General features: G+C 41.0%; 3 protein-coding genes across 4 annotated transcripts; 2 read left to right on the top strand and 1 right to left on the bottom strand.

The window, feature by feature from the left end:
• On the top strand, positions 1 to 5,085 carry LOC106939189 (survival motor neuron protein-like). 2 transcript variants are annotated; one of them, XM_015021508.1, is made up of 9 exons: positions 1 to 91; positions 449 to 520; positions 628 to 720; positions 908 to 1,090; positions 1,892 to 2,089; positions 2,779 to 2,901; positions 3,232 to 3,345; positions 4,406 to 4,549; positions 4,654 to 5,085. In XM_015021508.1, the coding sequence occupies exons 1-9, from the start codon at positions 89 to 91 to the stop codon at positions 4,687 to 4,689; spliced, it is 966 nt and encodes a 321-aa protein (XP_014876994.1). In that variant the 5' UTR covers positions 1 to 88; the 3' UTR covers positions 4,690 to 5,085. The 2 variants fall into 2 exon arrangements, with proteins under 2 accessions (XP_014876994.1, XP_014876993.1); XM_015021507.1 differs by having other exon boundaries at positions 50 to 158.
• A 1,320-nt stretch (positions 5,086 to 6,405) lies between these two features.
• LOC106939192 (cocaine- and amphetamine-regulated transcript protein-like) lies at positions 6,406 to 8,237 on the top strand. The gene is made up of 3 exons (XM_015021510.1): positions 6,406 to 6,971; positions 7,518 to 7,601; positions 8,033 to 8,237. The coding sequence occupies exons 1-3, from the start codon at positions 6,840 to 6,842 to the stop codon at positions 8,138 to 8,140; spliced, it is 324 nt and encodes a 107-aa protein (XP_014876996.1). The 5' UTR covers positions 6,406 to 6,839; the 3' UTR covers positions 8,141 to 8,237.
• Positions 8,238 to 8,955: 718 nt separating this feature from the next.
• LOC106939190 (uncharacterized) lies at positions 8,956 to 23,390 on the bottom strand. Its single transcript, XM_015021509.1, has 5 exons — positions 22,872 to 23,390; positions 14,690 to 14,786; positions 10,236 to 10,389; positions 10,006 to 10,154; positions 8,956 to 9,045 (listed from the first exon to the last, which is right to left on the bottom strand). Coding segments are annotated over exons 1-5 (723 nt in total). The 5' UTR covers positions 23,193 to 23,390; the 3' UTR covers positions 8,956 to 9,043.
• Between the last annotated feature and the right edge of the window lie 1,288 nt (positions 23,391 to 24,678).

Here is a 24,678-nt window from a genome sequence, read left to right on the forward strand (position 1 = left end):
CAAAGGGAATGAAGAGTCTGCTTTTATTTTGAACTGCCTGACCGGAAGTCCTTCTTCATTCCTTGGCTAGTGGCTGTGAAGCTGCGTGATGGTGGGTAGTGTCTGATTTATTGGCAGCCATGACAGAAAACTGCGTTCCTCGCGAAGCCGTGGAGCCGGTTTGTGTTTTTAACCCAATTTCACATTTAAAAACGAAAACATAAACGAAATAAAATACAATAAAAACGGAAGTCGAAAGGCAACGGAAAAATGTAATCCAAGTGCCTCGCGCATTAGCCAAGGAGCTAACAAGCTGCCAAACGGTTAGCAAGAACAAACATGGCGGCCGTTCCTCAGATAATCCGTTTTCCACTTTCAACTTCAAAGACTTGTCGAGATGGTGAACTGTTGACATTTTCCCGGGTTTATAGAAGTTGTTGGAGGCTGTAACGGTGTTTTCTGTCCACAGGAGGAGCTTCCTGCCCTGGTTGTGGTAAACGACACCGAGGCGACCCCGAGCGAAACTCCTGAAATATCTCAGGTTCATGACTCTCTCTCTCTCTCTCTCTCTCTCTCTCTCTCTCTCTCTCTCTATATATATATATATATGTGTGTGTGTGTGTGTTTTACTTCATTCAAATTGTGCAGCTCAGAGAACCTGAAGCTTTGGTGGAGATGGGCAGGAGAGAAAAGCAGGAGGAAGAAAAGCTGGACGGAAAGACAGACACTGAGGCAGTAAAGGTAATAATAATAAAACAGCATTTATATGAGAAATGATTAATCATGAATCTCCGATTTCATTTAGATTCTTACAGGATTTCTGAAAGTCTAAAAAGTCAAATACAAAAAAATGAGTAAATAATCAAAAAGAAGAATATTTTTTGTCTTTTCAGTTGGTTGAGTCTCATCAGGTTAATGTCTCCATCAGGTGGGCGCTCAGTGTTGGGGCGCGTGGTCAGAGAACAGGACCATCGACCCGGTGGCGGTGGTGGCGGCTGATGGCGAGCGCTCCAGGATTCGCTTCAGTGTCTACGGCAACGAGGAGGACGTGGCCGGGAGCGCGTTGAAGAGTCCCGGCGCTACAGAGCAAACGCAGAACTCGCAGCCTCAGGTTAGCCGTTAGCTTCAAGTCAACTCATTCAACCTGCAGGTAGGAAAGGTCGCGCAGGCTCACATCCTCTCAGCAAATAGACATTTAAATGTAAGGAAAAATACGCAGCTCTCACCTGAATGGAAAAGTTTGGTGAGCGATTTATTTTTCACAGATGTGTCATCCAGGATATAAAGCTGAAGCGATTAGTCAGATAAATTGCGATGAATCGATTATTGAAATAATCAAGTAATTTATTAACTGTCAACTGAAGTATAAAGACTTAAAGGCCAACAACACTGAGAGCAGCAATTAAGTCAAAACTGTACAAAAAATATAAATATTTAGCATTTTTTAAGATAAAAAACTTCTTTATAAATATTTTAACGTAGAACTCATCAGGTGAGTTTTAGCTTCCCCTGGTTCAAATTCTGTGAAGAAATGTTCAAAGTGAGCACTTTCTGTTATCCTGTTATTAATCAGTTAATCCAATTTTTAATCACCAGATCAGTCAGACGTTACTGCCGATCAGAAAGTAAAGAGTTTTTCACATGTTTTATGACCTTTGACCTGTCCTGGTGAATGACGGCTGTCCAGAAGACGACCAGCAGCTGCTGGGGAACGTTGTAGTTCTTGAGTTGCAGCAGGAAATGCGATCTCTGCTGGTCTGGCTCAGGTGGATTCCAGCGTTCTGATTGGCTCTCAGCAGTTGTTCAGGATGGCCTTCATTAGAAAAACAAACCAGATGCTTCAGTTTTCTGCAGACTGTTTGTTGATAACATTAACATTGTAAGTAGTGGTGTTTTAATGTGTGTGTTTCAGGACTGGAAGCCCGGGTCGCGTTGCCGGGCCGTTTACTCGGCCGACGGCCTGGTTTACCCCGCTGTGGTGCTGTGGGTCAAAGATCAGCGCTGCTGCGTTCGCTACGACGAGTACAACAACGAGGAGGAGCTGGACGTCGGCAGCCTGCTGCATCCTGACGAGCTGCGCGGCCCGAGCAGAGCCGCAGCCGTAACCAAGGTAACGCTGCGACACGTCCATCGATAGGAGTTTACTCGTATAGCTCTGGTAAAATAGGCCTGGCATAATAAGCAATAAATCAATTATTTTCATGAAAAATGACAACAAACTCAGTTATTTCTGTTGGCATAATTTATCGTTTTTCTCTCTTTCTACCAAAAACTGGATAATGAAAGTTTTCAGTCTGGTGTTTTGGTCTCCATTAGCTCTTTTTGTGAAGGATAATTTTGTTTAGAGAGACTTCATAATTTATTATAATTATTGTTTCTGTTGTTTTGTTTATTTATTTTGGATATTTAAAATGTCTTCCAGTTCCACTGTTAAATATTTGTTAAAATTTAAAGTTTATTGATCTTTGGTTTCCTGCATTATTATTATTATTATGTCATTTTCATTATGTTACACTGCAAAAACACAAAAGTTTACCAAGTATTTTTGTCTAGGTTCGAGTGCAAATATCTCGGTAAACTTGTAGGAGCTTGTATTAAGTCAATAACTGAAGTGGACTAAGATATTTGAGCTAAAAGCTAAACTAAAATACTTGGTAGGATTTTGTGTTTTTGCAGTGTACATGAAAATGGTCTGAAAACAATTCCTCCAACCAAATGTTGGGCATTCTGAGGTGAGACCTGCAGAATGACGGGGAAACTGGGTTTGGTGTCATGAAGCTTCGTTTGTTGGTGCTGCAGGGCAGCAGCTGGATTCCCAGTCCTCCCAGCAGCAACCTGGACTGGAGGAGACAGAGGAGAGACTCGAGCAAAGGAGACAGAGGACGAGAGAGGACGTCCACACCGAGAGACAGTCCAAACATGGTCGGTGTTCTGGTTGGGACGGATTGTTAGGGACGCACCGATCCACTTTTTCACTTCTGATATCTGAGGTTTAGTATCGGCTGATTCCGATCCAGAAAAACGTTTCTGTTTTTAAACACAGACATAAATGTCCTGAATGACACATTTATTTGATACCTTTAAAACTCCAACAGCTTCACCAGTTCAGTCAAACAAATAAATCAACTTTAATTTGTCCAGTCAGAGCAGTTAGGAGTAAAACTCCAATCTAAAATAAATAATAAAGACACTAGCAGCCTCTTTCTGACAATCTGGGCTTTTTTATACGAATCTCTTGTTTTTTGTTGTCAGATGAAAGCGGGATCTAAGAATGAGAACACAGTGGAGAAAGAAACCGCAGAGAAAAGGAAAGGAGACCCGACTAACATCTTCTTCCCTCCGTTTCCTCCTCAGATCGAATCAATGGTAAATCTGACTCACTCTTTTGGGTTTTTAAACCTGTCATCACTAAAGTTAGTATTTTCCTAATTTTGTTATGTTTGGGGAATTTAAATACACTTTAACATTTTGCTAACGTTTTGCTAAAATTTAGCAGGGAAGCGAGTTTCAGGCCACGTTGAGATCATGAATGTTCAAATGTTACAGCTTTCTCTGCATTCAATTAGCAACTCTTAACATCAGACATCATACATCTTATCTCACTGATGTAAACATTCTGGAAATACAAACTGATGTGATTTGACTGATAAAATAATATTTAAGCACATAACTGCTATGTTAAAGTTCTGTCTATGCAGCATAAACGGCTCAGCCTGGTCTGAAGTTTGGACACACCTGTGTTAAAGTTTCCCAATTTCAAGGCGTTAAATTACAAAGTCATTTTTTGAGTCATGTTTGATTTTTATAATTGAAGTCAACGTAGTTACTTCATTGTGGAATAAAATGGCACAATGTGCCTGAAAAACGCATAACACTGCCCCTTTAATCTGTTACACTGTATGATCAAATAAGTTGGGAAAAATTTTATTTTGTATACTTCAATTTAAGTCCATCATGCAATTATTCCACAGCAGGGATTCATGGGACTGATCCCTGTGCTAAAGGGAAGCCACTTGCTTTACATCTGGTGGAATTTTTAGACATTGTTATGGATTAGCAAGTGCAGACAAAAATGCATCTGTGAGGTGGTTCAAGTCAGCAGCGCTTGTGGAATGTGCGTTAATTACTCTAGGAAGCCATTTATTTATTTTCTACATTTTTAGCCACTTTTGACAGGATCAGTCCTCCATACATTCTTAAATTCAATTCATTTCAAATGAAAAAAAAAGTTATTGATCTCAAAGGGAAATTAAATAACTCAAATGAATTAAAATTCTTCAGAGTTATTATAGGTAGTGAAGCTGTTGACAGGAAAGATCTCTGTAGCAGTCTGTGTTGCAGTGAACTTGAAGAAGCCTCTGTTGGTTTCATATCAGCGTTTTTATGAGCTGTAGATGTTTTTATTATTAATGTTTTTGCTCTGCAGAGCCCTCTGTCCTTCATCCCTCCTCCTCTTCCTCCTGCCTGGACGCTCCAGGGGAAGGAAGTGGGCGACTGCCCGGACGTCAGCGCCGTCACCAACATGTTCATGCTGTGGTACATGTGTGGCTTCCACACCGGCAGCTTCCTGGTCAGTAACAGGCCGGGCCCAGACGGTTCTGACTCCAGTTCAGAGGCGATTCGTTGAGCTGAGTTTTGGAGGAAGGTGATTGGACTCGTGTGTTTGTGTTTCAGGCTCAGCAGAGATCCACACCGCCCTCCAAAGACTAAACGTCCCTCTGAACACGCAGGAAGACCCGGTAAACACACGCTAACCCTGCTGTTTTAACAAATACTGACATCTGGTGGTGAAACAGGAGATGGCAGTTACTGACTTTCAGGAATTTCAGAGTTTTTCCTTTTTTTATAGTAGAAGACAAAAAGCTACAGTTTGCTTTTGTTTTTTTTTTGTCAATTAGCTCTTTATTTTTTACTATTAAACATATATTATTTTATTTGTTTTTGGTTTGAAAAAGGTAATTTTGTTCAGAGTTATTAAAATAATATGTGGTTATTTTCTGAGTGTGTGTTGTAAAAACTGGATATTGTAGCAGAAAATGAGATGTCTGATAAATCTGAAGTATGTTGTTATTAAAAAGAGACGATAACGACGTTGTTTGTCTCGGTTGAGCTGCTGGTGTCTGAGGCGTGTTGACTGACTTTGGCTGCTTTGACGTAATCGGTGACACAGACAGACCCTGCAGAGCCGCGGCTCTTCCTGTCAGCTGCTCCGGTTAAAGAGACGCTTCAAATACGTCTACGTGTTTCCATGAGCTTCATCTCCGTCTTTCACTTGGTAAAGGATTTACGACTCCGATCAGATCTGCTAGTTTTATCCGCGTCTCACAGTCTGAAATGTTATCATCTCAGTTTTATGATATAATCTCCAAAAATTATCCAAATGTTACCTGAAAGTCTTAAATTAAAATAACGTAGGCATTAAAAGGCTTTGAGCTTTGATATCTCAGATCCACTGAGGAGAAAAGGTTTCTGTCCGAGTTTTTATTAAACCTCTGAGATTTTACTGTATCTATGGAGGGCTGATCCTGCCAAAAGTGACAAATGTAGAGCGAAATGCCTTGATAAAGACAGTAATGTGCCAAATGTTTTATCCAAATATAACAAGTAATGACTTTCTCAAATTATTTAATTAGACAAAAAGAAAGTGGAACAGTAAGATAATATAATAGTGCTTCAACAAACAGATTCACAAAGCAAATTACTACATCAACATATTAGGGGCATTGTGGAGAGAAAAAAATAAAATTCCACCAGAAAATCATTAAAAAAAACAACATGGAGGGTTTTTCATTAAGAAGATTTTTTGAGATTATTTTTCAAAATGTTCTTTTTATTTAGTTTATTTCTAGGAATTTTTGAACTTTTCAAACTCAAATGTCCTTGTTTGTTCAGAAATATTCTGATTAATTTCTAAATTTCTGACTTTTTTATGGTAAAATTTTGACTTTTCAGACTCAAACTTCCAAGTTTTTTTCTTAAAAATTTAAGAATTTAATAATCTCAAAATTTCAGTGTTTTGCCCAAATTTACTCTTCTTATTTTCTATTTAGACCGACCCTTGTACATCATTGCGAACTACACATTACACTTTAAGTTAATTATAATTTTCAGCAGTATTATTTTAACATCATTTAAACTTATTGTTTTTATTAACTTCCCTTTTATTTCTGATTTTATACATTTTGTATTTAATATCTTCTTATTTACTTTCATATATTTTATTTAGTCTCAAAATAAGGTTTAAAAATAAAACATTTCTTATAATGTTAAATTAATACTACTGAATGCAATAAATATTAATTTTACACAGTATCATAAAATAAGTTGGGAAAGTTCTTAATTTTTAAAATTTTAATTCAATATTTGCACATTGAGTACTTTCTGAAACCAGTTATTTATTTGTACATGTATCACTACGTTTGGCAGGATCGGTCCTCCGTAGATTCTTGGTCTTCCAGGACATTAAAATGTTTAAAAGAAGGCAGCTGCATTCTCCAACAGGAAAAGTCCAGTCGCCTCCAGTTAAACCAGGAGCTTTTTGTTGGACAGGAAACCAGTTTGGACCGACAGACTCCAGGTTTCAAACGAATCGCAGGCGTCACAGAAAACCTCTCAGTTGGTCAAAAGGTGAAAATGGTTGCGTCACTTCCTGTTTGACGGAGCAGAGCTCCTGACCTCCGCTGACCCCTGAGGTGAGCCGTCTGATTGCCTCGTTATGGGGTAAATATTGCCGCAGTGACGGCAGAGCCGCTCCTGCTGGGTATAAACGCTGCGGACGGAGCCTCAGCGTCCAGCAGGCCGCCGCAGCTCCGCCGACCTCACAGCCTTCAGCCTCCACCGCATCCGAGTCGGTCAGCACCATGGTCAACGCCACCATGCTGCTGCTCAGCGCCTCCTGCTGGCTGCTGGTGGCGCTGGGCAGCTGCGACGAGCGACTAGAGGAGCGATCGCCCGAGTACGACGTCATCAAGACCGAAGAGGAGAAGGAGCTGGTGAGTCCACACAGGGTTCATACGGCAACATCAGAATGCTTCAGTTTTTAATAAAGTTCAATTTAATGTTTAAGAGCCTAAATTAAAAAAAACAAAAACATTATTTACAGTTGAAACCAGATATTTTCATAGACGGATGCATTTTTTTCTCTCTGCCTGAAGTGGAGTGAGACTAAACTTTTATTATTTTAGATTAGCTAGAATTACCAAACTTGTTTCCATCTGAAAACTTAATGGGAAAATGTTTTAGAGAACCGTTTTGTAACTTTATTAATTTGAACAGGAATGTCATTTTCCTTAGCACAATTTGTTTGGATCCTTTCAATGTTATGAATCTTTATTATTCCTAATGGATCAATAACTTATTGATCATCTATTATTTTGTATATTAAAGTTATTAAAATTGTTTTTGGTTGAATTAGTGTTTTGTTTTTGGATCAGTCAGGTCTCCAGGGTTTGTAAGAGACATTTCAAAGGAAAAAATGTATTTTAGTTTACCTCATCCCTGCTGTGGAATGTCATCAGAGAGCCTCTGTTCATCCTCAGATCGAGGCTCTGCAGGAAGTCCTGGAGAAGCTCAAGAACAAACAGCTGCCGTCGTCGGAGAAGAAGCTCGGCTGGCTTCCACCTGTAAGCTGCGCCTCGCCTGCAGACACGGGGGGCTCTGGGTGTCTAACAGCAACACGTTCCCAGTGAGACTAAAGTCCCTCACGTTTCCTCCAGGTTGCTCAAAACCTCAATCTGAGCGCGCAGTGAGACTGTATCTATGCAAGCAAACAATAATTTGTGGTGTGAGAGTTTAAATCTCAAACGTTCGCTCAGTTTTCTCACTCGTTAAACTCTGATAAACCTTGGCTCTCCTGCTCGGGTATGGAATGCCAGAAGGGACAAAAAACATGCAACGTTTGATGCATCTTTCACACCAGCTGCAGGGTTCATGTTTCCTCCTCAATTAGAACTTGTCAGATGTTAATAATTACATTTGTTTCATTTATTATGATGTCCTGTAATCTGCTGGGTCGTGTTGTCATGTGTGCGTTTTCTGATTTTTTGGCTGCCAGTGCGTCGCCGGTGAGCAGTGTGCGGTGCGTAAAGGAGCGAGGATCGGGAAGCTGTGTGGATGTCCCAGAGGAACGTTGTGCAACTTCAGCATCCTGCAGTGTGCATAGAGCTCAGAGACACGCTGTACAAACCAAACAATAAAGTTTTAAAAACTTTTCATGCTTGTTTGTTTTTAAGCTAACACAGTTTTAAAGTTTCAACTTTAAATCTTAAAGTACTTTTAAACCACAAATCCAAACTTCTGACTTGGATGTGTGGCTGATTTAGATTTAAATTAATCTTTGATAAAACCAACATATTTGGTCATATTCAACATGATTAAAATGCTGAGAAAGAAACTGAACCAGAAATTCATTTACAACAACATAATTTAGTTATTGATAATAAAAGTGGTTCTGCAAACTTTTGGATAAGCATCACCTTTTAGATCCTTTTCTACTTCGACACCTGAATCGCTGCACGCTGCCGTTTGTGACATCGATCTGTTAGGTTTTAAGTTGACGGAAAGGAAACAGACGCATGTAGAAAGTGCTCAGGTTTATTCTTGAAATGAGTACATCCCACCCTGAGCCGTAATTTAAACCAGAATTTGATAACATCTAAAAGTTGAGACAAAAGGTTTCAAGCAGTAACTGAGGCATTAAAACGAAGCACACAGACATTTAGTGGAGACATAACTGACAGCAGTAAATCCCTTTTCTCCCTCAGCCTGATTGAAGCCATAGCAGAAAATAAACCAAACGCTGGCGTGAATGAGTTCTGACGTTCTGGACCCAGGCGCTGCTGGGCGAAGAGGAGCAAAGCTTGGAGAGTCCAACATGAAGCAGTTCATATCCGGAGATGAGAGCAAATGAAAAGCAAAAAAGTCTATCCAAGTGTCCATCGTATGACAGCGTCTCCATGGCGACCCCGTTGTTGTGCAGACAGGAAGTTTGTACAGCAGTCGTGTTGTCTCCGCCCCTCCTGGACCGCTGTGCTGGCTGCCGGTTTGACCCGCCGCCGCTCTGGACTCCTGGACAAAACCCAAACAGTTTCAGTGAACCACAATTTAATGGCTCTCAGTGATTTCCTATTTATGGAAGAAATTAAGCTTGAAGAATAGATCCTGGAAATCTGCATGTTCACCAGAATAATATTAGATTTAAACTTGAATCCAGCAGAATAGAAGCTTAATATTTTATATAGTTTTGTGACTTTCTGTCCAAGAAAAACCGAGAATGGTCGAACGTTACTTTCTTTGATAAATCAACTATTTGATTGTTTGGGATTTCTGGAGAAGACAGTGTGGTTGCTGCCATCGATGAAGCATCCAACAACCAGTGTCGCATAGAAACGTCTCCAACTGAAACTTCTTCCAACAATCTGGGGATTTGCTGACAATCTGTGGGTTTTTTCAACATAATGGAAAGGTAAAACCTGAAAAACAAAGTCGCTTACAAATTCACGTTTTGGACATGTGGTCAAACTTGCTTCAAAAGATCTGCTCAGAATTTGTGTTCAGTTTTCAAAACGACAGTGGAAACAGGAGCTAACGAAGTGGAATCAGCTCTGAAGACAGAAGACCAGGAGGGAATTCTGGCCCAGATTTTATGAATATACCAATAAAAGCAGTTGTATAGTGCTAATAGAAAACAGAAAAACAAATTGTTGACCTTTCTATTCACAGGGAGGTTTCCTTTATGAGTGCAGTAACAACATGCAGCCAGCAGATGGTGCTATGACTCTTCTGCTTCAATCTCATGTAAATTGAAACTAATCTGACACAAGCTGCCGTGTAGCTGTTATATCAACAATTTCAAACATTAAATTCAGGTTTTACTTCCCTACTTTCTGTCAATTCCACTTTCCTTTAGTTTATCTGACATGCTGAGAAGAGATAAAGGCGTCGCATGTTCTGTTACAGCAGTTTGGGCCCCCAGAGATGACTTGGCTTCGTGTGTGAGTGATTATCAGAGGAGCTGTTGGTACTCACAGGTTATGAGATGGAGAGCAGCGCAAATGAGTAGCGTCAGCGCGGGAATACCAGCGAGGGGCGCGGCAGCAGAGTTGGGAGACGATGAGACAGAGGAGCCTGCTTGGTTCACCTGAGGAGTTTCTGATTCTGCAGCTTTACACTTCTGACTGTTGAAACAAACAGAAACTGAGTCAGAACGAAAACCTCGACCTCTAACAACACTGAGACCAGCAGAAGGATGGACTCACAGCTGCTTCTCCAGGTGCTGCCGCTTGGATTCACAGACTTTGGTCAGACTCTCAGCTGCTGACTTCTGGTTCTCAGCTGCCATCTTCAGGCTGAAGCAGGACTCTGTCTCATGGAAAGCCTGTGTCAGGTTTTGCTGCAAGGCCTCGATGCGCTCTGAGGACGCACAGAAAAGGACCATTTAATACCAGGAACATACAAACAAACAGACTGCATTAAAGAAGACCAGGAGGATCATAAAACAAGTTAATAAATGACTAAACTCCAGTTCTTTAGAGACACTGTCATGTTGGTTTTGGTTGCCAGCAAGAAGTGGCAAAGAAAATTCAAGAAATGACTCATTATCATACCAAAGACCCCCACCCCACCTCCCCCCAAAGCTCCTGCTCTCGCCTGTCTCCCATCTTCCCAGATATAAGCAGCCGATCTGAACTTCCTCCATAGGGGGCTGGACTCCACCTTAGTGATGGGGCAAGGAACTCCGTCATCCAGGAGGAGCTCGAAGCAGAGATGCTGCGTCTGCATTGAGGGATGGCCGGATGGCTCCTGGGCTCCTCCCTTTGGAGGTTTTCTGGGTTTGTCCCACTGGGAGGAGAGTCCTTGGAAGACCCAGAAAGACTATGTCCTGTCTGGCCCCGAAACAGCTTAGGATCCCACAGAACCAGCTGGAGGATGTTGCAACCCAATCTCTGAGAAGTGGAAGATGATGGATTTACCCAACCTGGGGAGACTAAGGCATCCCAAGGTAGCAGCACTAAAGGAGCTGCTGTTACCATTAACTCTTAAGAGTATTGTCGGTGTAGTACTTAAATACTCCTGGATCAGAGTTTCTTTGTTTTTGTGTGTTTGCTCGCTCTTGTCAAACCCCCAGTCGGTAGCGGCAGATGGCCATTCACACTGAGCCAGGTTCAGAGTTTTCCTTCCCATTTTTGCTGCATGTTTGTCAGTAAAACGGCTTGTTGTAAAGTTTCGCTGCGTTCCACCTGCAGACCTAAATCTTGGTTCGGTTGCAGTGAACTCTTTGAATGCATATGTGAAAGCCAAGAGGACTATAACGCAGGGCATTCTGGGTAAATGCAACCAAAATAAACGTGCAAGTTTATTGCTAGCAGGAGAAATGGCTAAAGAGACCCAACAACACTAAAATCTGCCAACACTCCATTTGTTTACATGTAATGAAGAAGGAAGTTGCCCTCAGTGTCTTCAGACGTGTCGTTTCCTTCAGTGGTTCTTGGTGCAGATGTTGGGTAGAAACTTGGTTTTACTTGTTTTTGTTAGAATATGTCAGACATGTTAGTATAGAGAATTAAACACGAGTTATTCAACACAGCAAGTGGGACTAACTGATCCTGGATCTGTTTTCATGCTCTCTGCTGCAGCTCCGCTCTGTTTCAGCTTTTCTTATAAAGTTCGATCTGGTGTAGTCACCAGGCATGGCAGGAATGATGCATCCTGCCAGTGTTCATGTTTTCACTCTTTGGGCTTGTTTTAATGAGGTCATAAAGTTCCTGAGTTCTGACCGGCTGATCTGGTTCAGAACCAGCCAAACCAGATCATACTTTATGTTTTTATTCTGGATGTGAAGTTAATCTGATTTTTCAGGATGTTTTTTTGTGTGTTTGGTACTTTAACAGAAATGAATCTCTGCTTTATGTGGAAGAAACGAGTCATATGCGTTGAAACATTCACCTGCTGTGATCCACACAGCATGAAAGGAGATATGAATGTTCCTTTCTTATCTCCACTATGCAGGAATTTATCGCTTCCTCCTAACACTGCAGGCCGGAGGCCCCCTTTATTAACAATTGTTTGCACTTCCCAAAAAATCCTTTGCTGCTGCTGCAGGACTTTGGTCAGACAAGGAAAAAATCACCTAACATTTATTTTCTCCATTTAGGCTGAAAACGAATTGATAAATGTTCTGCATCCATCATAAATTCATGGAAGGAACCAGCTGCAAAACTGAAAATGTGACATATTTCATCAATGATGCAACAAAGAAAATAAGTTGCCCTTTTCTACCTATTAGTGTATAATTACTGCTCAGTACCTGTGTGGTGCCTGTGACCACCAAGGCCTGAACTGAAACCAGTCAGACAGCCTAAAGAAGCCTGATTTCTAAACCGTAGCTCCACTAATGAGACAGAAGTCCAATAAGAGAGAAACTTTACTTATTTATTTGTAATTCAGATTGTAAATAAAAAGGGGACCCTGCCACCTGTTGGTGTAAATCAGCATCTCCAAGACAGTGGCTCCCTGCATTCCACAAATACTTGAGGCCTCCATTAAAACCACTTGTAACTGAATATTTTAATAATTCAGACATTAAATATGCATTAACACACACAGTGGAAACTGTCTTAAACTTGGTTTATGCTTGATGCATGTGCATTCTGCACAGAGAACAGGGTGTGAACACATTTAGGAGTAACATTGTCCCAGCCGTGAGCGCTATGGTCTTTAAGGGCAAAATCACAAAGTCTGTCTTTGCAAACCTCCACCAGGAGGAGCTATGGCTCATCCACCTTGCTTTTCCACATGAAACTGTCTATGTGCGCTGCCAAAAGTTTGGTCCGCCAAGCATGAATCAGGCTTTAGCAGTACCGCAGAGGCTAACATCCACAGTCTTCCTTATCTTAGAGGTACAGCCAATCAGCAACAAGGAAAAGGAAATGTGCTCCTGGCTTGACTTGCTTTCCATCGCCAGCCAATAGCGTGCTAAATTTCAGCTATTTCAGGTATTTCAGCTTCCCAAACGACATTTTCTATTGAATATTTTGCTGTTAGATTCCCATTGACCCTGGGAGTCTGTCAGAACCTGCTGCTTCCCTGAACCAACCCACAGGTATGAAAGCCTGATTCAGAATGCAGGATGTGGAATAAACCAGTCATCAGGACTTAAAAATGCAATTCTGAAGCTCATTTTCACTCACATTATCAGGGTAGCTGACCATCAAGAGGCCATGAACGCATTTTCACAGCCACCACTAAATGTAGGTAAGACAACAGTGAGGGTTGGTTCAGCCGGATCGTTTTCTTTGGAAGTTTCCTCTGAAAGCAGAGGAGAAGATGAAGGGAGCATGGAAAGATGGGCGGGTCGGCTACATGAAAGCCCACTTTGGATTCTGTGACATGTGGCACCGCAGTGTTGGGCCGCTCCCTCCGAGGCCTTAGCAGGTTTCTGTGATGCTGACTTCATCCCAGGGAAACCCACATTCCACGGTGCTGGCCGGGTTCAGCTGGCCGGGCCGGGAACCGCTCCCATAGCTGCTGCTGGTTTAACCCAGACACCTGCAGTGACATCCAGACACTGCATTCCCATGGTGGTAGGTTTTGACTGGGCCACTTCAGGACCTCCACCATGTTGCCTTCAAAGCATTTCCAGATGCTTCCAGAGAGTAAATGCTCTCTGAAGCTCTGATTCTCTTGCACATGGAAATAAATGCTTCTCTAGGATTTCTTTATATTTTGCAGCGTTTGTTTTACAGTGTTTGAGTCTTGCATTACAGTTTGGGTAAATAACTTTTTAGTTAGTGGTTCCCACCTCTGGCTTTGGCCGAGCATAGCGTCTTTTCTGATGAATAAAAAGCTCAGTTTTGGTCTCATCAGACCAAAGAACTTCCTTTCTCTTGATCATGGAGTTTCTTCGAGTCCTTCTTGATCAACTCTGGTCGAGCTTTGGACCAAGTTTCCTTCAACAATCATTGCTGCTCTCACATAAAGTTTGACTGATGAAGAACCCAGACAACAGATGTTGGAAATCTACTCTGAGGTTTAAACTACCGGTACTGACCCGACTGATTTCCTCTACCGGTACTGACCCTAACCGTGGTGAACTGTTTGACCCTCTTCCAAACCAGAACCACAGCTTAGAGAAGCTGAGTATCGTCCTGGCAGTGAAGCGCTCCAGTGTTTGCCGAAGGTCGTGGTGTGAAGACACCAACAGAACCACAACATCTTCTGAAAATAAACGTTTAACCCTGAGGTTCCCAAAACAAACTTCTCTGCTTTGGTTTCCTCACATGGGCAACTCCAAACATGCAGAGGAATATGTCATATTTCTCTGGATAATAAGGCTGATTAAAAGTATTTAACACAGTCACTTTGGATTTAATTGCTGGAGTTGGACAAGTATTGACAGATAAAGGATGAGTGGCTTTTTCCTCTTGTTTTAAACAAATTTTGTTTCCTTTTGTGTAAAACTCAGAAAACATGAACCATCGGAGCCTCTGGTTTATAATTTTAGCAGACCGATTCATTTTATGCTTTGATTACATGACTCAAGAAGAGTCTCGCTGCTAAACACGCTCCTCTTTAAGCCTTTCCATCGGGTCGTATTTATTTACTCTGACTCACCGGTCGTTATGGTAACAGGGGGCGGGAAACACAGCTAAGAATACCAGTGGAGAAAGTCTCCTTTCATGGCAGCAATGGAGTTTTTCCGACGAGGTTTTACCTTCCTGCAGGCTGAGCTGCTCCGTGAGGTTGGCCTCCCTCTGCTGCAGCAGCCTGACGTCGTCCTGCAGAGCCGTGACGTTCTCGGCCAGGACGACCTGCGGGATGAAACAAACACCCAGAGAGGGGAAAAAACGTTACAGGGAGCGTGGAGGGGAAAAAGCCGTCTTTGTTGCCCTGCGTTCTACATTTTTACAGCAGAAGATTTAGCATTGATGTGGTTTGGGAGTGAAAAGAGGGAACTTAAATGGGTTTAATGGGCGAGGACATAAAACTGCCAAACATTTGGGAAGCTCAGTGCAGAATTAAAACAGGAGAAAACAACAGAAATATTAATAAAACATCAACTTTTTTTCCACCATGTCAAGGTAGCCTAGAGGTCAACAGCAACTTGGGCCTCTGCCTGTTTTCGGTTCCAAGTTTTCAGTGAAACACAACTCCAAACTATTCCACAAACATTTTTAGAAAATGTGAAACATTTGACAGAAAAAGCAGATTGGGAAGCTGACACACAGACTCGGTGCTACTTGACAATCTTGGAGCGCCATTCATTGTCCTTTGGATGTTAACTCCTGTGTTAGTGCTCAGTCGGTTTCCAGTGTGGGTATCGATGCATATTAACTTACATTTGGTGTTTGAACTTTTAAAAATAGGCAGTTATAGGCGTTTTTAAAGAGGAAGTAAAGCATTCACAGATTTGGTCCCTGACCTGAATTGCTGAAGCAGCAAAATTAAAACCAGTTTTTTGGTTTGGTGTTTCCTGAAGGCAACACCAGTTACACACTGAGACCAGTTTCTCCCAATTACATCACTCTGACTAGCTTACAAATGTGTACAAGATTTTGTCAGTATGTCAAAAAAAACCACAATTTTGCGATTGTGTTTTTTTCTTAAATGTGAAACAATGTAAATAAGTTTGTTCACGCCATGAGTCATTAAAAGTCATGTCACGCCATGAAGCTCCAACTACTTCCTGTCTTCTTCTTTGTGGTTTCCGCCAGTAGTAACATCCGGTTGTTAATCATGTGACTCTTTATGCGAAGTGTTTCCATTGCAGTTTTGCAAAATAAACCAATTCTGATGTAGCCAAAAAAAAAAAAACAGCTCATCCTAGCGCCAAAATTTATCAAAAAACAAGTTTTTTTTTAAAATGGCGTTTCCATTAAGCATGCTTATTGTCAAAACATCAAATTGCACAATTTTATGGTCAAGCGAAAGGCAGTTACTGTTTCTTACTGCAGGTAAGATACTGGCTGCTTAGAACTGATCCACATAACCCCATTTTAAAACATTCTGATCTGTCTCTAAAGTCTAACGAACGTTAATCAAATGCAGAGCTGTCTGCGAATGAACAGATTATGTACGGAACAAAAACTGGCTGAATTGCTATTTAAAAGTTTCTTAATTTGCTGTAAAAGCTTCAGGTTTGCAGTTTGACTTGAAAAACAAACTGATTGCATGCAGAGAAAAAAACACTTCAATCCTTCATGCATCCGGTTCTTGGAGAAGCTGAGCAGGAAGTGAAGCAGAGGAAGCTCCACTTCGTTCTCAGTGACTGTTAACAAACCGCAGATGGGGTTCTTTCTGCCGACTCGCACATGGCGTGGTATAAACACACTGACCCAAATCAAAACGCCTAATATTCAGTAATTAAGATGTATTTTTAGAGACGTTGGGGCAGAGATGACCTTACGGAGCGCAGTGACCTGACAGCAGCTGCTGGTTATTATAAAGACTGATTCCTCTTCCTCTGCAGATCGCACCGCGGCTCTAAGTATCTCACTCAGTCTAAATATTTCACAGCCGAGAGCACAAAGAGGAAGAGGAAGAACTGATAGCAGCGGGTCACATGTTTCCTCAGGGCTGGGAAGGCAGCAGAGCGTTTAATAAAGCCGATAAAACGACGAGCTGAAGCGGCTTGAAGGTGATGACAGGAAGGAGAAAACTGACTCTGCTGTTTTTGGGACTTTCCTGATGTGAGCGAACGATAGAGAAAAAAACAGAAAATAAATCAAAGCAGATTCACATTAATGAAGTTTCTACATTTCCTGCTGCATGTTAGTGCTAATTCATGCTTCTGAATCTGAGGAGTCACAGACGACAGTGCAAACACCAAACCAACGTCTTTACTGTCTGGTTATAAGCTGAGGGTCTCGGTTTCAGCCACAGAAAGACGCGTAGAAGAACTTTTCACACGAGACACCGTAACGCCTGTCCCACCGGCCGCTGCAGGAATCACAGAGAAAACTCAGCATGCAGCTCTGCTGCTTCATAAAAGCTGTGAAACCTCCAGAAAACAAGTTCTGAGCAGCCAGCGAAGCTTCTATGGAAGGCCATTTCTGCCATGAAAGAAAAATAAAAGCTCAACAGGAGGTCATAGTTACGCAACTTAAATTCATAATTATGATTTTTTTTAATGTCATAAAACTCATAATTATGAATTCCTGTTGGGCTTTTATTTTCCCTTCCATGGCTGAAATGGGTTTCAAGCTTCTGAATGAAAATCTAACACTAACTTTTTTCTTTCAGTCCCACTTGGGGATTATTTATTTTATTTTTATTTTATAATTCGACCGGAGCTTTGCTCTTGTTTTTAAGAACATGCATGAGCTTTATTTCAAATATCCAGTTTTAAATCTCTTCCTGTTTGTTTCTTCTCTGGGACAAGAAATTTAAAATATTAATCAAAGTCTATCAGTTATTTCTCCATTTGGCAGCCATGATGGATCTATCTGCATGAGAAAACTCAACAAAAAACAAATATAAGATTTAAAGTCAGTGTTTTACATGGAAGACTGAAAACTCGTGCGGGAATGAATGAAAGCCACTCTAAACTTTTCCGCTGTAAATCAGGCCTGCATGTTTTAATGATGAGTGATTTTCCAATAATAACCATGATGACCGTGTTTTTATTATCGTTAAATAATGTGATTAATAAAAATAAATCACAGCTTCAGGACGGCGTTACTGGTGGAGCTGAACATGTCGGTGCGTGTATTGTTGAGTTTTTCCTCTCCGGTGGGGGAACAGCGAGCAGTGAGACAAAACTTGTGATGTAAACAGAATAATAGGATTTTTAAATGTGACAAGCAGTGACTGATGTATCTCTGTGCTTTTTGCTGCAACATCCTTCATAATAATCAGCAAACATAGACAGGAAGAATCCACAGAGCATCTACAGATATTTTCTTTTTGCATGTTGCAGAACTTCTTGGTTTTGTGGAGGATGTGGTTAAAAGTACGATGGCCGACCGGTAAAAACACACAGCAAACGGCAAAAACAAATGCAACAGGAAATCACTGCAGTCAGAGAAAAGAGCAGCAAAAAATTACAATAAACAAAAGAAACGCAAGTGAAAAATGCTGCAACCACTGACACAAATCTGCAACCAGAGAAGCAAAGGGGGAAATGCTGCAAATATGAAAATGCACCAAATTTGAAGTCCTCCAGGCCACCAGAGGTCGCCTATTTGCTACACAAATGTGCTACAGTTCTATAATATTGTAAAAAACTTCATGTTTAAAAGAGACGGTCGGCATAACGCGCCTTTTCTCTCTTCCTCCAACTTTGTTCTGGACATCCCGTCTTTACTGAGGGTTTGATCCAATAAGATTTCCTGATCGACTCCCCCTACTGGTCTGGAGGAGTTCTGTTCTCATCGTTGCCGCGTTTTAGACTTGCTGTTTTTATTTGCGTAGTTTTTCCTTTTGCTTCTGTTTCCTATGGTTGCAGCATTTTTTGATTTCATTTGTTTTGTCGATCTACTTCTGTACTTGGTTTGCTACGTTCTTCTGTTGCATTTTTTTGTGTGTATATTTTGGAGTTTGCATCATTCATTGCTGCGTTTTTGCACCTGCACCAGTTAAACATGACGAACATTTACAGAAATGTATATAAAAATGTCACAGCATCCTTAAGGACCAATTTATATAGTTTATCTACCACAAAACAAGTTAATTTGGGGTTTTAGTTGCACTTAAAAGCCAGGACCTGATGACTAAACACTGATTCTCATCTGTCATTCAGCAGCAAAGCATCTCCAGACCATCATACTCCCACTACTATACTGTTCTTTTTCTGAAATGTTTTTGTTAGTTTTACCCCAGATGTTACGGGATGCACAGCCTCCAAAACATTTCTGTTTTGTCTCATCAGTCCACAAAATATTTTCCCAGTGTCAGGTATGTGGAACGGACTGTTACGGAGTAAAGCTTCTTCTCAAACAAGACGGAGGCTCGTATTTCTTTTACTGAACCTTTCTGTTCAGCATTTATTGAAGAGGAAAAAAACGGCGTCAGCTGATAACGGGCAACAGCTGTTCGTAACCAATAGCAATCAAAAGTCAACAAAGCAAGATAGTGACAAAACAGTAACAGATCCTTAAGCATTCTTCAAAATAAAAGACTTCCTCTATTCAAATAAATCATGTCTTGCACTGAAATATATTTCACTTCGCCTTTGTAATTATATACAATCATGTTCAATACAATTAATAATAATCATCATGTAAATTATGCTTAACATATAATTGTAAATCAGTCACTTATCATGCAAATATACTGAACAACATAAGTGTAAAAAAGTCACAACACGGACATTTATGTTTGTTTTGGTCATTTATTTTGTTGGTTTGGATGAATCTTATCCTGTTAATGAATGAAATCATCATTTGAATCCTGATTTTTCTACTTATTCAGCTTATCTTTGTGTTTAAAATGAGTGACAATTTGGCAAGAAGAGACAAATCTGCAAGAGGCAAATACTTTTCAACAGTCCGATCCAAAAAAAGGATGTTTTGAAAACCCTAGTAAAGCATTTTTAGGTTCTTCAGATGCCAGGAATGTTAGCGACCTCAGAACCGCACAAACATCCAGAATATTTTGAACTGAAGTGCAGAAAAACTAAACATTACTCAATCGCGTTTTTCTAAACGTGTTTTCATTAATCTGATGTATTCTGCTTCAAAAACATTCATGTTCAGCCAGAATCCGCAGCAATGCTGGCAGCGGAGCCTGAGGTTGCTAAATCCTGAAATATTTGACTCGATCAGTAAGTCGGGAGAAGTTTGATAGGGGAAAAAGTAAGGAAGCAGTGGAGCAGAGGTGAAGAAAAGGAGGAAGAGGAGGAGTGAGTCACAACGAACCACAAAAGCAGGAGGCAACAGTCACTTTTTCCAGCAGGCTCTTCAGAGAAAATGAAGCTGGAAGTAGCGAAACAGTGGGACTGCTGGGAGGGGAAACCTTCTCCAAGTCCCAGAACGCGAGGGAAGATGGAGGGAGGATGTTTCTGAAACGTGTAGAGATCTGCTGAACTCACTTTCTGTTTCTGAAGAACCTGATTTATGCTCATCTGCTTCAAGACGCTGATGGTTTCATTTCAGAAGTTAGGCTCAGAAAAGAGATGAACTGGCAGCAAATCATTGTTTAATTCAAACCACTGGCCGCGTATTCAGCTGATGGCTTCATTTCAACATTAGTTTGTCTCTTGCGGCGTCATAAATCAGCACTGAGACATTTCATAACCCTCCAGGCACAAGCTTTGAGATAAATCTCTTCCCATCCAAACCAAAGCTGAATCGTTTCTCCTTTGTCAATTATTAGTTCTGATTTTAAGCTAAGAAGAAATTTCTGCCTCCAAATGAAATGTTTCGGACAGTGTGCCCTGTGGGACTCCACTGCAGCAGATTGAAACGTCGCAGCTCAACATCAGATCACTTTAGAGCCACGGAAACGGTAAACAGCTACGCTGAAAAGAAAGTACACCCTACTTCAGGAGCGAAGCCAAAATACAAACCCTGTTTGTGAAATGCTGTGCAGAAATGCATTTTGCTCCAAAGGTCAAAGGTTAGGCCCTCTGGTCTCTTCAATGCTTTGGGTTGATGAGGTTTGCTGACATTTCTGTATGAACAAGTCTCTCAAGGTCCCACCTCTGAAAGTGGAGGTCTGGACTTTGTCTAGGCCATTGGTATTTGCTGCTGTGTTTGTGTTATTAGCTGCGTTTCCATCAATGTATTTTTTATGCCCACGTTGTCGTGTTGCTTTAGAAAAGGTTGATGGAAACGGCAAAATTCAAAATAAGTTTCTAAATTTTGGAAAATAAGTTTTTTGATCCACTTGTGGTGGTTTTTCCCCCCAAAAAAGAAGTTAATGAACTGAAGAGGAAATGGAAACACGTTGACAGAATAAACTCTAAAACTCTGATTTCAAACCCAAACCTTCAGCATCACCTTCTGGCTTTGTATGGCCAAATCGATTTTCTCCAAACCAGGCGATGGAAAGACACACAGCATTCTGTTTCACTTTTTTGTGACATTTAAGACATTCTCTCAAAATTTTCCGGTTTGACGGTTGGATAGAAACGCAGTGGTTCTGCAGTTGAAGACCCAGTTTGGCGTTGGCTCATGTTGGCTTCATTTCTGGCTCATATTTATACTCTGGTGTACAGAGGATTTCCTGGTTAGCTCCGGACTGCAAAGTTTCCAGGTCAGATGGCTGCGATTGTTTGGTTCTCTGGCCAAATGCCGTTACTTTGTTTAGCTTAACGAATGCAAGTCGTGCTGCCATGTTGTTAGAGAGAAGAGTCTCGTTGCTGTTTGAAATGTTTCCATGTTTCTCTCTGCAGGATGATCAGCGTCAAATAGTCTGCAGACAAGTTTATGACCCTTCCCAGATTTATGGGCAGCAACAATTGCTTCTATGATGTCTTTCCTTTTATAGAGGACTCACACTGACGACCATCAGTTAATCGATTCGTTTGATCAGCAGCTGGGAGGCTTTTTTGTTCACTTCAAGTAACTTAAGTAACTTTACAACCTGGTAGAAACCAGATCATTCTTATCAAGTCCAGATACATAAAAGCCTAAAACATGTTTGCATTTTATCAAATTTTTCAAAACACGTACTATTTATCTCAAAAACCCAACGGTGAAGCCAGTTGCAACATGGTTTGTATCGGTTAAAGATAATGCTGAGTAGACAGGAAGTCGTTTTTATGTCATCAAGGGACACGTCAGATTTCTCTCTGTTGTTATTTTAAATGTCTGAGAAACTGTGTAGCCCAAATGCTCTCAGCTTTGCTTGTTTCAATGACATTATAGGGATGTTTTTACTGTTTCAGGAGGTAAATCCTGGCAGGAGCGCCTCAGGGTCGTGTGTTTGGTCCCACCTTTTCAGGGCATGAAGGAAATTGTCAATATGAGCTTTTCTATTAGGTTAAATGACTCAAAGCTTTATATCAGGAGAAACTCAAACGCTGTTATTAAAAATCAACAGAATGTACAAGCCGATTGTTTATTTTGGACGAGAAGGAAAACATCCTGCTTATGGAAATATTTGAGGAGTCAAACACTTTAATTAAATTTCATGAATTTAATGAATCACTTTTAACTGTTTGTTTGCCAGATCTTGTGGAAGAAAAAACAAATGGAAGATTCTGTTAGCGCTGAAAATGCTAAAGTTTGTGTCATTCCTTTAATTTCACAACCTAAAAGTCAAAACTTGACTGGTTTATATGAAGTAAATGTTGTGGAACAATAAAATTGTCTTTATTCTTCTAATATTATGACTTTATTCTGGTAATCAAACAAACACAGCTGGTAGCCTGGCCCTAATGATTAAAAAAACACATTGTGAAAATATTTTGTAATTTATAATTTCTGTTTTGCGATGAAATATTAGGTCCATGCAAGAAAATAAAAAGAAATAATATAAAAAATAATATTAAGATAAAGTCAAAATGATGCAGGACTAAAGTTGTGATAGAATGAAAATATTATTAATAATAATATTAAAAGATTAAAGATTAGTCGTAATCTTAAGACTACATTCTCGTAAAATATGACTTTATTTTCATATTTTTCAACCTTATTCTAGTGACATTATTACTTTATTCCAGTAATTAAAGTTTATTTTTCTATTTTCCTTAGCATGGCCCTCATACTCTTACTTTTTTTTTAAGTGAGAAAACTTTGATTTTAATTTGAAGCTGCATTACCCAGTCTTCTCAGTCTTTCTCTCTGCATCAGTAAATAAAATAAAGGGTTGGGCACCATAACCCTGGTCCTCCTATGTCCTGCCCTTGATGCTGAACTACAGATGAAGGATGAATCTGGAAAATGTCGCCTGATTTTTAAAGTAAAGCTGAGCTGCAGTTTCAGATGAGTCCCTGCCGGCATCAGACTCACGTTTTTCAGCTGGCACTCCTCCAGCGTGACGTTGGTGGCGTTGAGGCGTCCCAGCAGCAGCAGGATGTCGGCCTTCAGCCGCTTCTGCTCCTCCAATGCCTTCAGCGTCTTCTCCTCCAGCGCCTGCCTGTCCTTGTTGAACACCACCTTGGCGCCCTCCAGTTTCTCCGTCGCTTCCCGCAGCTCGGCGCGGCACTGGGCCGAGCCCTTCAGGTCCGGAGACGTGGCCCAAACCACGATGATGATGATGGAGATGATGGACCAGAGCGCCAGCAGACCCATCACCACTTTCTGCACCTTGTTGGAGTTTTTGGAGGCCATGATGCTCAGCAGAGAGGATGGAGAGAAGCTGCTGATCTATGAGACTCGTCAGGTTGAAGTGAGCTGGAGTTTCCCTTCACAGCGAGCCGGACCGGAGGAAACGCCTCCCTTCCACACCCCAAACCTCACCCTCTTCCTCCGCCTGCATGTTATCAAGCCCAGAGAGGACGCAGAAACCTTTACACACACACACGCACATACACACACACACACACACACACACACACACACACGCACACACACACACACACGCACACACTGAGTGTGAGAGACTGAAGCTTTCTGTTTCTGTTTCCCAGCTTTCTGGCCGTGAACCCGCCTGAACTCTGCAACTGAAAACACATTCCAGAAGCAGAAATGAAACTCAGAGACAAGATGCTGCAGCGCTCAGTCTTTCCTGAACTGCAGCCAGCAGCTGACACACACACACACACACACACACACTCTGCCACCAAGTGGAGCTCCTGCGCTGGAGGCGGAGCTTGTTTCTGCATCCCTGAAAACATGCCTCATTTGTTCCAGGCTAACCCCCTCTGACTGCCACACCCAGCAGGACAAACCCAGACTCTCCAAAGGTTTTATTTATTTATTCATTTCAGACAGACAAGCAAAAACAGAAAAAATGAATCATTAATCAAATAATCATGCCCACTGATGTGCATTTTTACATAAAAGAGCACGTAGAAGATACAAGATGTTATGATTTCCTCTGTTATTCACCTTAAAAAAACAAAATTTTACCAAATCATTTTGCTCTAGATTCAATGCAAATATCTCAGTATCTTGAAATAACACAAAACTAACTTATAAACAACTTTTCAGCAAGATATAGGAGCTTGGTTTAAGTAAGTAATTCCCTAATATTAGGGATGAAAAAGTTCTTGTCCCATTAGCAGATGAAGTCATTTATAACCTGGGAGAATGTCATGCTATCGGTGAAATAATCTGCTAATTGAACGTTTCCATCGGTATTTTGGACATTTTTAATCTGGTTTATATCTGAACTTTGAGCTCATCATTTAATTCATTGCATAAATCTCCCACACACACGGATAAACCAAAACTCAGTTTCCTCTCTGAGTTAAAAACATCATGCAGTCGCCATCCAGCTTCTTCACACAAATCTGGAACAAACTTCCAGAAAACTGCAAAACAGCCGAAACCCTGAGTTCCTTTAAATCTGGACTGATAATCCACCGGGTTAGATTTGCTTTGGAGCTACTGGAACATTTCTGATGAGTATCAATGATTTTGTTGATGCGACTCAAAATGTAAAGTTTGTTTCTGGTTTCTCGGCTGTTTGATGTTTTTTATGACTTTTTATTTTTGTGTTTTATGACGTAAAGCTCTTTGAACTGCCTTGTTTCAGTTCATAATAACGGCTGCAGCAATCAGCAGGAAACATCGTTTTCAGTCCCAAACAGGGAATTTAAAACTAATAACGATGATGATGCCTGATGTTTTCAGAGCCATTTCCTCTGTTCAA

This window comes from Poecilia latipinna, unplaced genomic scaffold (genome assembly GCF_001443285.1).
Source record: "Poecilia latipinna isolate Pla-1442-1.1 unplaced genomic scaffold, P_latipinna-1.0 Scaffold2795, whole genome shotgun sequence".
In the NCBI taxonomy this organism is placed as follows: domain Eukaryota; kingdom Metazoa; phylum Chordata; class Actinopteri; order Cyprinodontiformes; family Poeciliidae; genus Poecilia; species Poecilia latipinna.